Raw genomic sequence first — 13,975 nt, forward strand, 5'->3', positions numbered from 1 at the left:
GGATGTGTGCAGTAGATACATATTGTGTAATTCGGCAACCAACTGTAAATAACGCCCCCCTCTCCCCACAATGTAAATAACTCACCTGTGCACGACCCGCTGTTTCTGCAAATAGTCCAGCACGGAACCGATCTCGCAGACTAATAAGGCAACACTGGCTTCCGAGAATTCCACCTGGAACCCGGATGCAACGCCGCCGTGTCCACGTTCAGCAATGCAGTTGGAATGCAGCCGCGGGGTCAGAGAGAGTAAACAGATAATGAACAAAATATAAATTTAGAATACGCCTTTTCGGGGAAGCTTGTCGGGATCGGGATCCGATTACAGAGTCCCGGAGGGGAAGATTATGATGATTACCACCTACCTGGTGGTTTAGATGATACCGTAAATCTCCACCGGCCAGCAGATCGCACACCATAAACAGGTCCTCTTCATCTGAAAGGGAGGGGAAATAAATGGTGCATACGTAAATCAATTCTGTTCGGTGGATTGCGTTCCGGGTTTGGTGTGTGGAATGGAAATCGTAATGGAATGTTGAGTAGGCTGGGTAGAATGCGGTTGCTGTCATATCGACAGTGTTGTCATTCGATTAGAAGACCCACATAATATTGCTAATGTATTTCGGTTTGACCAGTTTTCAATTGCACGCAATTAGTCACGGGAGCTGATGGGAATATTCGGACGACAATTCGCTGATTCCGGGTAGAGATCAAAGCAGTCAATTCAAATATTGAAAATTTGATCTAAATTAATTTCTAAACCGATTAGTCAACAGTTTTCGGCTGAAATAGAAATAATTGCCGGATTCATAATAGCCCAACCCGTTAGAGTGTACTTGGAACTTGATTAAATCTCACCATAACGGCAGGATTTATCTTATATTCAGGTGCAACCGGTTTAAGGTGAAGTTTAGGTGAGGTCGTTTGTCACATTTAAGTTTGCTTATTAACTGAAATAAGCCGGAATTTTTATCCGTTTCAGTTGCATGAGATGTTCGAAGTGGTAATTCTATACTTAAATGACTCAAGTATTTATATAGAGAATCCCATAGAATACTAGACAACTAAGCAAGAAACGGTTTTTGAATTGAACAAACCTATATTATTTACAATTCTATTTAAACTTAAAATTACTAATTTGGACATAACACAATCAGATTCTGTTAATTGGAAATTGTCCATATAAATAACTTGCGAAAATTACTAGCTCGAGTCACGGTCGCCATATACTTTAAATCATAAACCCTACTACTTTCACTTACAATCGGCTAGCATTGTTAATTCCAATAATTTTTTTTAATCAGTTATTCGAGAACTATGTAATTGGCAACCCTGATTAGAACCCCAATTGTGTAGAATTGTAGACTAAAATTAATTAAAAGAATGGTGTAAAGTTGTTTGCATACAACGTCATCATCTTTTTAATGATTTTTATTGATTCTATTAAATAAATTGTATCGATTCAAACAATATATAAAATTGAAATTCAAGGTTAAGAATTTCCATTACCTTTCAATTAGTTGAATAAAAATAACCCTATTTGAAGTGAAACCGCCAATTAGATGATTCAGCCGCTCCTGTAACCCCCGGATCCTAATTTCTGTAATTCAAGGATTCCCTATCCTGGAACTTAAAATAACTCTATCCAGCAAATCAAGAATCCTTGAGCGTGGAACTCACGATGTTTATCCTGAAACTCAAGGCTATTCATAGCACTCCTTGGTCCTGAAACTCATGCATTGTTGATCCTGGTACTCATTCCTAGAGTGACGGACTCTTGGAACGCAAACATCCTTTGTCTGGAATGTTTGATCCTAGACCTCCAGGATCATCGATCCTATATTTCCAATTCTTGATCCTGAGCTTACTCGATTTTGATAGTCAACGATCCTCCGATTCTGGAATACGAAGATTCACCTTACCTGGGACCCAAGGATCCTTGAACCTGGAACTCGAGGATACTTGATACAACAATTCCAGAATCATTGATCCTCAAAATCAAATCACATCCAAGTATTTGGGATCCAAGAATTCTGAGGATCGTTGATTGTGGAACTCGGGAACAGTTGATTCTGGCACTTAACGATCTTAAATTCTAGAATTGATGGAGCTTTGATTTTGGTACACTAGAATGCTTGATCCTGAAAATCAGGATACCTTAATTTTGGAACTAAATCAAGAACGTGAAACTCCAGGAATCAACGATTCCTGAAATTCAAGCATTTTTATCCTGGAATTTAATTCCAGAACTGAAGAATTCTTAGTCTTGGAACTCAAAAACCCCTGTCCTGGAACTCAAGGTTCCTTGATCCTGAACCTCTAGGACCCTTGATTCTGGAACTATAGGATTGTGGATACTAGCTCAAAAATCCTTGATGCTGGAATTCAGGATTCCATCATTTTTGAATTCCAGGATCATCAATCTTGGAACTCGCTTATCCTTGATCCTGAAAATGAAGAAAGCTTGATATTGGACTTGTATCCTTGGTCCTTGGGGAACCTTGTTCTTGGATTTCAAGGATCTTCGATTCTGGAACTTAAGGATTCTTGATCCTGAAATTCAAGGATCCTTGATTCAGCACCTCGAGGACCATCGATTCGACGAATTAAGGATCCTGGAATACCAACGGTCGTTGATCCTGTAATACTACCAATCGTTGATTCTGGAATACCAACGATCGTTGATAGTGGAATGCGAACTACAGTTGATCCTGGAATTCCAACGACCGTTGATCTTGGAATACCAAGGATCGTTAATCCAAGGATACCAGCCATCGTTGATTCTGGAATACCAACGATCGTTAATCCTGGAATACCTACGATCGTTGATCCTGGAATACCTACAATCGTTTATCCTGGAATAACAACGATCGTTAATCCTGGAGTACCAACGATCATTGATCCTGGAATACCAACGGTCGTTGATCCTGGAATACCACCAACCGTTGATCCTGGAATACCAGCGATCGTTGATTTTGGAATACCAACGATCGTTGATCCAAGAATACCAGCCATCGTTGATCTTGGAATAACGATCGTTGATTCTGAAATACCAGCGTTCGTTAATCCTGGGATACAGCGAGCGTTGATATTGGAATACCAACTACAGTTGATCCTGGAATACCAACGACCGTTGATCTTGGAATACCATCGATCGTTGATCCTGGAAGACTAACGATCGTTGATCCGGCGGTACCAACGATCGTTGAACCTGGAATACCAACGATCGTTGATTTGGGAATAACGATCGTTGATCCTAGAATACCTAGGATCGCTGATTATGGAAGCCCGACGATCGTTGATTTTGGAATACCTACGATCGTTTATCCTGGAATAACAACGATCGTTTATCCTGGAATACCAACGACCCTTGATCCTGGAATATCAACTGTACTGGAATACCAACGATCGTTGATCCTGGAATACTAACGATCGTTTATCCTGGAATACCAGCCTTCATTGATCCAGGAATAACAACGATCGTTGATCCTAGAATATCAACTATAGTTGATCCTGGAATACCAACGACCGTTGATCCTTGAATACCAACGATCGTTCATCCTGGAATACTTATGATCGTTGTTTCTGGAAGCCTGACGATCGTTGATTTTGGAATGCCCATGATCGTTGATTCTGGAATACCTACGATCGTGTATCCTGGAATAACAACGACCGTTGATCGTGGAATCCCAACGATCGTTGATCCTGGAATACCAACGATCGTTGGTCCTGGAATACCAACGATCGTTGAACCTGGGATACCAGCGATCGTTGATCCAAGAATACCAGCCATCGTTGATCTTGGAATAACGATCGTTCATTCTGGAATACCAACGTTCGTTAATCCTGGAAGACTAACGATCGTTGATCATGGAATATGATCGCTGATCCTGGAGTACCACTGATCGTTGATCCTGGAATACCTACGATCGTGGTTCCTGGAATACCAACGATTTGCTGATCCTGCAGTACCAACTTGGATCTTGGAATACTAACGATCGTTGATCCCGGAATACGATCGTTGATCCTGGAATATCTACGATCGTTGATCCTGGAATATCAACGGTTGTTGATCCTGCAATACCAACTATCGTTAATCCTTGAATACCAACGTTCGTTGATCCTGGAATACGATCGTTGATCCTGGAATACCAACGATTTTGGATCCTGCAATACTAACTATTGTTGATCCTGGAATACCAACGATTGTTGATCCTGAAATTCCAACGATTGTTGATCCTGCAATACCAACTATAGTTGATCCTGAAATACCGACGATCGTTGATCCTGGAATACGGTCGTTGATCCTGAAATACCTACGATCGTTGATCGTCAAGTACCAACGATCGTTGATCCTGCAATACCAACGATCATTGATCCTGGAATACCAACGATCGTTTGATCATGGAATACCAACTATCGTTGAGCCTGGAATACCGGTGATCGTTGATTCTGGAATACCAATGATTGATGATCCAAGAAGTCCAGGTTCGTTGAGCCTTGAACATGATACTTATACTCAAGGATCCTTGATCCTGCAACTCAAGAATTCTTGGTCCTGGATTTAAAACATCACTAGTCCTGAAATTTTAGGATCCTCAATTACAATACTTAAGATTTCTTGTTCCAATAATGCAAGGTTCCTTACTCCTGAATCCTAGAACTAGAGGAACATTGATACTGAAGCTCAAGGATCAACGATCTAAGTATTTAAGGAACATCATTCTAGAACTCAAGGGTCCTTGATCCTGCAATCCAAGATTCTGAAATTTATGGGTCCTAGAACCTGGAATTCAAGGATCACTGATCCTGGAATTCTAGGATTCTTGATCCTAGGGCTGATGAAATCGTGTTTTTAGAACTTCTTGTTCCTGGATCATTGATTCTGAAATTTATGGAGTCTTGAATCCTTGATCCTGAAACTTAAGGCTCTCCAATCCTGAAGGATCCTCGATCCCATAACTCAAGATTTTATGCCTAGAACTCAAGGAATTTAACGATCCTTGATCCCGGACTCGATCCTGGAATTTAAGCATCCTTGATCGTGGAGCTCAAGGATTATTGAACTAACTCAAAAATCCATAATGCAGAATCTAAATTGTGGTAAACCCCTGTATTTATGCATAGGTGCATATAACCTAACTCAAATTAAGTCATATTTTTTGTGTTTCGGATTCTCCTCGTCAGTAGCTAACGGCTGACTGGGCCGCTAGCTAGACACTAGATCAAAAATACACATAACTTATGCGTAGGGTAAACGACTGATGTCCCGGTTTGCACAGAAGTTCTTTTTTACTAACGAGGACCAAATATTGACGAGGAGAATCCGAAACACAAAAAATTGACTTAATTTGAGTTAGGTTATATGCATAAATACAGGGGTTTACCCCAATTTAGATTCTGCATTATTTTGCCACATTTGCCACAAACAGTTTCGGTTTAATTTGGCCCTCGTTAGTAAAATAGAACTTCTGTGCAAACCGGGGTGATGATTTTTCAATCTTTTATGTTCAGTATGTTGTTTAATTAAAAGTTGAAAAAATTGTCAATTTAACACATTGGCGGACCTCCATGTGCAGTGAACACGTCCAGAACTATTGACTTTCAACTTTCAATAGCTTCTATTAAATAAAAAAAAAACTTTGGCACAGCATTCCGTTGCGGAACGTGACCTTTTGCCCTTAAACATTAATTCCTCCTAAGACTTATAAGACCAGCGTTTTGCTTTATTAATCACCAAACTCGGAGAATCCTGTATTATATGTTTGTGGATTTTAAGGTAGTGTGAGATTCAGTTAAACGAATCGAACTGCGGCAAATGATACTATACATTTGCTTATCAACAAAGCTGTTTGAGCTGGTGAGCGCAATGGAGTAATGCATCAGAATATCCCATGAAAAATCCGATTCGAATGTGACGTTAGATGGGATTGAAGCTGAGTTACGCACGTTGCGTTTCTACTGGCTCCGATCAGTATCTACTTTCAATGAGCCAATAAAAGACACATTCACGCAACCTTCCAACAATATCAAATAGTCACATTTCAAACATTGACTTAAATCTGGCTATGCGAGTGTATTTACGACCGCACAGGGATTGCAATTGATTTTCGTTTGATTCTTCCGTAACCAAATAATGACCAACGATGGCAGTTGATCACAGCCGCCACCGCCGCCGTCGGGATTTATGGCTCCAGTAACAACACCCGCCTACCACTGAAGGCAGACTACAATGTGTCATTTTTCGACTCAAAATTAATCATCGAGTGTTCCGATGTTATGAAACAGTAGGCGCTGATATATATTCGAACCCGAGCTAATAGCAAGGATAGCGACTATCAGTGAGATCACAATTTATAAGTCTGTCGAAAAAGAAAAGGTCATGTTCCTCAACGGAAAGTAGTACCAAGCCATTCATCGGAGTAGGAGAAGGAAGAGTCGTGCGAGACGACAAACCCACCCGGTTATTGTCTGTTTCCGACAGTTTGGCTGTTTGCATGTTTGGGTTAAATTTCGAGGCGTGTTGGTCACAGGCCTTCCATCGTTGAATGGCTTTCATTTGCATATTTCAGAAGGGAGATAAAAAAAGTTGGCTGTTATTCGGCGAGAAGGCAGAGTGAACTGTTTAAATGGAAAAACATATTTCATTCCAACATTGTCATAACTTTAATCAAAATTAAGTACACGACGAAATCAAGTTCCGATAGTTCAAACATTTGATCATCAAAATTTCATCCTACACTATTCCGATGATGCTCCAAGATGTTTGCACAATTTTAATCGTGTTATCCTTAATTCAAAGCAAATATTTTCTAAATCCGGTCCAAGGAAGAAGTGCATACATGCTGAATAAAACTATCTTCTGCGGATGCAAGTCTTCAGAGACGAATCACTGTGATGACCAGGACACATTCTGTATGGAAATTGCATCATCATCGTCGTCGTCATCGTCATCATCGAATGTTGCTTGACGGTAATGCAATTTCAAACTGGACTAAATTCAATTTGCGGGCTCTTTGGTGCCACACCATGCTTTTGCTTCTCTTGTGTCATCGCTGTGACATCCGGAATGCCCGAAGGAGAAACTTTTGGTGAGATAGTTGCTCTTGTGAACGATAGAGAAGGGAATCTATTCCGGAAAGTCTTTCTCTGAAAGGACACTGCATCAATGCGTTATTTATGGTACTATTGAACAGAAATATCTCCGTCAATAGAACTGTTGATCTGACATATGGTGTGGAAGAGACAGCACCCCCGGACGACCAGTCACGTCTTTTTTCAAGACGATATTCTTACGTGTATGTACTTGAATCGAAATAGTTGCATCGATAAATATTATTGATAAACTGCTTTGTTCTGCAATAAGAAGTAAACCTACCTTGGAAAGAAAACCACAAATTGACTAGAAACGGGTGCTCCAGTGTTGCCAGCAGTTCGACCTCCTTCAGTACACCGCCCAGCGCTCCTCGTCCGATGCAGGCATTGCGGCTGACGTACTTCATGGCAAACAGGCTTCCGCTGTCTCGCTTCTGGACGATGCAAACCTGTTCAAGGGAGGAGAGGCAGAGAACGAAAATGATCGGGAATTAGTTTGATATTTGAAAAATCTAGGTTCGAAAATGGGAAATCTGTGAAATTTAAAATCTTAAACCTAGAATAAAGAAAAGGAATCTTAATACTAAGATCCGATACGAAAAGGTCAAATCTTAGATCTGAGATCTGAATCCTAAAAACCGAAATGATTGATTTTGGAGCGCAAACTTGATTAATTTGATCTGAACACAGAAATGCGTACTAGATTCCAAAATCTGAAAACTAAATATCAAAAAAGTGGGATCTGAAATCGGAAATGGTTGATTCCTAATCTAAATACAAGTAATTTGTTCCAAATATGATTTGAAAACGGAAATCTAAATTTTAAAATCTGACAACTGGAATCAGCAATCTGATCCCTCCAATGTAGCAATTTAAGTTTTATAACACGCTACCAACCAAAGTTTTATGAGTGGCTATAAAATTGCTATAAATCCTCAATGGTTACTAGGGCTGAATGCCTAATTCTGAAATTTAAAACCTCAAATCGGTAATCTAAAGTTTAAAATCTGAAATCTTCGGGTAGAAGTCTGAAGTCTGACTTTTGAGCTGTTTTTACATTGCCTAATGTTTTATGAATTTGAAGTTTTTTTTCCGAAACTTTATGCCGGAAATAGAGATCTCATTTCTGAAATTTCTAAAATTCTAAATATTTAATCTAGAACTTCAAATATGAGGTAAGTAGGAAGTCTGAAATCCGATATATAAAATCTTATATCCAATTTTTGTGATAAGAAATATGAAATCTGGAGAAATTTGTAAAAAATGGTAAATCGTGAAAAATGTATAAATAAATGATAATTTAGATTAATCTGAAAAAATAAATAAAGGAAATAACCTAAATAGAATATGCAAAAGAATTAAAAATGAGAAATAAGTAAGGAGAAATAAAAGAATTTGAAAAAAATGAAAATATAAAAAACCTCATACTGAAAAATAATATAAATAAGAGAACCAAAAGATAAAAAAAATTTGAAAAAATAGATTAATGAAAACAAATAAAATTAACAATGGAAGAGGAAATGTTAACAGAAATAATATAATTAAAGTAAATAATATAATTAAAGTAAAACGAAAGAATTTTAAAAATAAAAAAATAATTATACGAATTAAGGACATTAAGGGAATAATAAATAAATAAATATTAGAAACAAAAGAAATTATAGAGATAGATAAAATAAAGAAATAAACTAGAAACAATAAAAGGCGATTTCAATTCAAAATTCCTCATCAGCAAATATAAACTTCTGCGCTTACTCCCGTGACATCACTCTGTACCAGCCAGTCGTTTAAACGTTCATGCAAGACATCTTGGATTTTTGTGTCTAACTGGCGCCAATGCTGGTGTTGGTTAGGATTTATCTAACTACCATTGAGTTGGTGTTTGCTACTGACGTGGAGAATCCGAAACACCAACACATAAAAGTTTTAATAATAAACAAATAAAAAAAATAATAAATATAATAGAAGTACTGGAATTAATAGAGATAAACGAAAATTAAATAAAATTAAGTAAAGATTTAAAGAAAATAAAACATGAACTATCAAAATAAATTAGAGGAATAGTAGAAATAGAATAAATGAAAGAAATGGCAGTGCCAGAAATAAAAGAATTAAGAATGAAAAGAAAATAAATGAAAGTATTTAAAAAAGTAAAAGTAAAATTGGAGATAAAGAACATAAAAATTAAAATAAGGAAAAAATATAAATAAAAAGAAGATATGAAACAAAAACAAAATAGTAGGCTAAACGAGAAAAAATTCTTATGAAAGAAACACATGAAAGACTAGTCAATAAATTATAAACAAATAAAAGAAATTATGAATATACAAAAACTAGTGCTAACATGAATAAAGCAATAATGAAAAAATATATTATATGGAAACATATAAAATAGCCCAAAAATAACAAAAAGAATTAAGTGAAGCAAGAACTAAATTGAAAAAAAGAAATAAAAGAAATTCAAGATCTGAAAGAAGTGCAAGTAATCATTGAAAGAAAAGAATCAATAAACAAATATAAAACGTATAATAGCTGCAAAACAAAAAAAAAAGAAATGTAACTGAATTAGTTACGGAATTTGTGATTCAACTTCATCTCATCAGAATCCGACACTAACTCAGTGATAGGACTAAGCTAGCGTCGGTTTGACGCTAGCTCCAAAAGCGAGATCAATGAATTCGAAACATTTGATTTGGCCTACCAAACCAATATAAGACAAAAAAAAGAAAAAAAAGACGAAAAGAAATTCAGAAAATGGAAAACAGAAAAAGCACAAAAGAAATTAAAAACGAATAAAAATAAGGCAAACAAAACATTAGAAATATCGGAAATAGAATAAATCTCGCCAAACATGTCGAATGGTCCTAAGTGCAAATGGCAGCCTCTCTTTGTTTACTTTCTCTTTCGATTATTACGGCGTCATCTTAAAACTTTTCAATATTGTTTCAGGATATATCGAAAAACTCTGATTTCGACTAGCTTATTCTGCTAAGAGTTGAGTAGCAAACGTATAAACTGCCGAGTTATCAGCGAAAGAGAAAGTAAACAAAGAGAAACTGTCATTTGCGCTTAGGACCATTTGACATGTTTGGCTAGAAATATATAGTAAGGACTAAAAATAATGGAAAGAACAAACAAACCAAAATTTATAGAATTAAAAGAAGTGAAAGAGTAAAGGGAAAAAAGCAACTGATAGCAATTAAAAAAAAATAAAGAAAAACAGGAAGAAAATACCGGATAACAAACAATAAACAAATACAAATTACAAGATATTTACTGTCCATCATCGCCTATTTGTCCCGTTTTCTATGGAATTTATTATTTTTAGTGATTTGCGATCATATGCAGTATAAGATAAATAAAAATATAAAAAAACGTGTTATCGAAATTGTATGAAACAAAAAGAAAATAAAACCTGGTAACTAAAAGTTATAAAAGAAATGATAAATATACAAAAGATACAAAAAAAAATCAAAGAAACAAAAATAACGAAAAAAGTGAAAATAATCATAGAAATAAATCAACTAAAGATGTTAAAAATATTGAAATTTGAAAGAAATAAAGCAACAATAGAAGTAGAAAAAACAATAGAAAATGGAAGAACGTAAAGGGGTAAAATGAATAATGGAAACAAAAAATATGGAAATAAAGTAAATAGAAGGCATAAAAGAGATTGAAATGAAAAAAATAAAGAAATCTGAAAAAAATTTAGAAAAAGGAACAAAAGGAAATTTCTCATAAAATAAAAAAAGAGAAGTAAATTAAATCGATATAAAAAATACTGCACATGCAATAATAAGATAAAAAATCGAAGAAAATGCTATTAAATATTAAAAAGAGCTAAAACATGGCTGAATAAATAAATAAATAAAACAAGGAAAAACATGAAAGAAAAGAAAGAAAATTAATGAAATATGTAATAGTAATTTAAATGAATGACAATAAAATAAATAAAATAAAGCAAAATTAAGGAAATTTGCAAACAAAAATTAAAAAACTTTTTGTAGCTCTAAAATAATTGATATCAAAGATAATTAATGTAATCAGGAAATAAACGAAAACAAAAGTAGCAATAGGTAAAAAAGGTAAGGCAATTAAAGAAGAAAACAAAGCAAATACATAAACGAATTGAACCAATAGAATGGTAAAAAAATAATGGAAAGTTAGGAAATAAAAAAGTCACAGAGATAGAAAAAAAATGAAGGACTAGACAGCAAACAATAAATAAACAGAAATTTAAAATAAATAAGAAATATAATGGAATTCGAATAGCAGCACAAAAAAAGAATAATAAATCAATAAATAATAGGAATGGAAGAAACGGAAGAGATAGAAGAAATAAAGAAATAGGCTGGAAACAATAAACAAAGAAGTAGTGACAATAACAGATAAATTAGAAATATTTAGAATAAAAAATCACTACAAAACACAAAATGTTAAACGAAATGAAGGCAATTAAAGAACTATAAATCAACAAAACAAACAATAGAAAGAAATAAAATAAAAGAAATGAAAGCAATAAATAAAATGTCAGAAATAAAAGAATAAACAATTAACAAAAATTAACATAAATGAAAGGGTGAAATTAATATAAAAGTAAGTGATATAATAGAAATACAGCACTTGAAAAATTAAAACAAAAATAAAAAAGAAATAATAAAAATTAAACGAAAAAAATATAAAATAAATAAAAATATGAAGCGGATTATATCAGTAGAATAAACAAAATAAAATAAATTATTATGAAATGACTAGTCAATAAATAAATGAAAATATGGATATAAAAGAAAAACTGGTAATAACGTAATCCAAAGAAATGATAAAAATACAAGAAAAATTTAATACTAAAAAAACAGATCCTATAAAATAACTAAAATAATTAGAAGAAAAAAATGTAAAAAAGGAAGAAACAAAAAAATAAAAGAAATTCAAGAATCGAAAGAATTAAAACTAATAATAAAAATTAAAGAAACTATTTAGGCAAATAAATATTAAAAAAATGCATCGAATGAACCAAAAGAAGAGATTGAAATGGAAGAAATTTGCAAAAAAAACGATAGAAAGAATGAAGGAATAAAAAGAAAAAAGCAAATAATAATTAAAAAAATAAAAGAAAAACCTGTTTTAATCCACCTATAGGTGCAATTGTGCCTTTCTCATTTCTCCAAACTATGATTTAATAGCTGGTTCGTACAATATAACTTTATGGAAATGTCTTTCATTCTTATTACACTTGGTAAGTATATATAAGAGCACCTTTTTGCATTCATCGCGGTATCGGTTTGAATCGGAGTTTTCTATGTGATCGACCTCCACAACCCGTAACTCCGGTGCTGGAAGTCGGATGGAGATGGAATTTAATATCAGTTTCTGGGGACGCAACACCTTTCATTTGAGACTAAGTTGAGCAAATCTAGCCATTTTCGAGAAACCAATATAACCGTTATTCTGACTTTGGATGCTTCCGGATCCGTCGATGGTGGCCAGTGTGGCCAAAGAGACTTTGAATGACTGTTGGGGACCTAGATCTACAAATTCAACAGTTGTGTTTACATTTTGGAAAAAAAATCACCTTTTTACATTCATCGCAGAATTCGTTAGAATCGGGATTTGCTGCGTGATCGTACGTATCACCCTGTAATTCAGGAACCACAACTCGGATCCACACAAAATTCAACGCAATACTCAACTGCATATTTTGCCTTCCATTTGAGACTTGGTTTGAGAAAATCGGTTCAGTCATCACCGATGAACCGATGTGACTTTAATTGTGGGATATGCCCGGAATTCCGGACTTCCGGAATCGTCGATAGGGGACAATATATTCAAAGAATGTTTGATTGGCAATCAGTGATCTAGATCTGCGATTAGCAGTTATTTGGTGACCATTTCAATAGTTTTTAGCCTCTGAGGTATTACGATTGTACCGATTTATATGGGAAATTCCAGTGTATCCTTACTAACACCCCTGTAACTCCGGAAGCAAGAGTCAGAACCGAATGAAATTCAGCAGCAGTCAATGGCATTACTGTATCTTTCATTTGAAATTAAGTTCGTAAAAATCGGTAGAGAATTCGTTGTAGAATGGGTGTGATATTAGCTTAGGAACTTGGCGGGTTCCCCGAGGGCGTCATGAACCGTCATAGGTGGCCAATGTGGTCAAAGCTGCTTTGATTGATCATTAGTGATCCAGACCCGCAAACTAGAGTAATGTTACATCAATTTTAATATTTTTTACATCATTTGAACATTATGGTGGTACCAGTTTATATGGGAATTTGCTGTGTGACCGCACTCTTCAACCCGTAACTCCGGAACCGGAAGTCGGATCAACTAAAAATTCAATAGCAGCTTATGGGAGCGTTATACCTTTCAGATGAAACTAAGTTTGCGAAAATCGGTTCAGCCATCTCTGAGAAAATTGTGTGAGTTTAAATGACACACACACACATACACACACACACATACACACACACATACATACACACACAGACATGGGTGAGGTAAGCGAGGGCGAGAGTGACCTCGCTGTGGAGAGCGATGGTACCAGCAACCCGACACGACCGGGGCAGGGGGGCTCAAACCCCTGGACGCTGGTTACCAAGAAGAAGCCGGCACCGAAACCGGAGGTACCGCGGCCTGCGAGGAAGGCCAAGGACAGAGGCGAAGCCTTGTGGTTAAAAACCGACAAGGACAAATACGCCGATGTCCTTAAATCGATGAAGGCGGCCGAAAGCCTCTCGGCCCTTGGGCAGGATGTGCGTAGCGTAAGACGCACCAACACGGGAGAGATGCTCCTGGTGCTGAAGCGAGGCGCACAATCAAGTGCAATATATAAGGCCTTGGCTCAAGAGGTCCTTGGCGAGGGCGCCCAAATCAGG

The 13,975-nt window shown here is 35.8% G+C and overlaps 1 protein-coding gene across 2 annotated transcripts in view; it reads right to left on the reverse strand.

The window, feature by feature from the left end:
• The window catches only part of LOC131687088 (serine/threonine-protein kinase 32A), a 279,046-nt gene that overhangs the window by 109,130 nt on the left and 155,941 nt on the right, over positions 1-13,975 (reverse strand). For both annotated transcript variants that reach the window (XM_058971135.1, XM_058971130.1), the window contains exons 4-6: positions 7,378-7,543; positions 365-435; positions 86-174 (exon numbers count right to left, since the gene is read on the reverse strand). In XM_058971135.1, coding sequence (XP_058827118.1) covers positions 86-174; positions 365-435; positions 7,378-7,543 — 326 coding nt within the window. The remainder of the gene's footprint in view (positions 1-85; positions 175-364; positions 436-7,377; positions 7,544-13,975) is intronic.

This window comes from Topomyia yanbarensis, chromosome 1, assembly GCF_030247195.1.
Source record: "Topomyia yanbarensis strain Yona2022 chromosome 1, ASM3024719v1, whole genome shotgun sequence".
NCBI classification, from domain to species: Eukaryota; Metazoa; Arthropoda; class Insecta; order Diptera; family Culicidae; genus Topomyia; species Topomyia yanbarensis.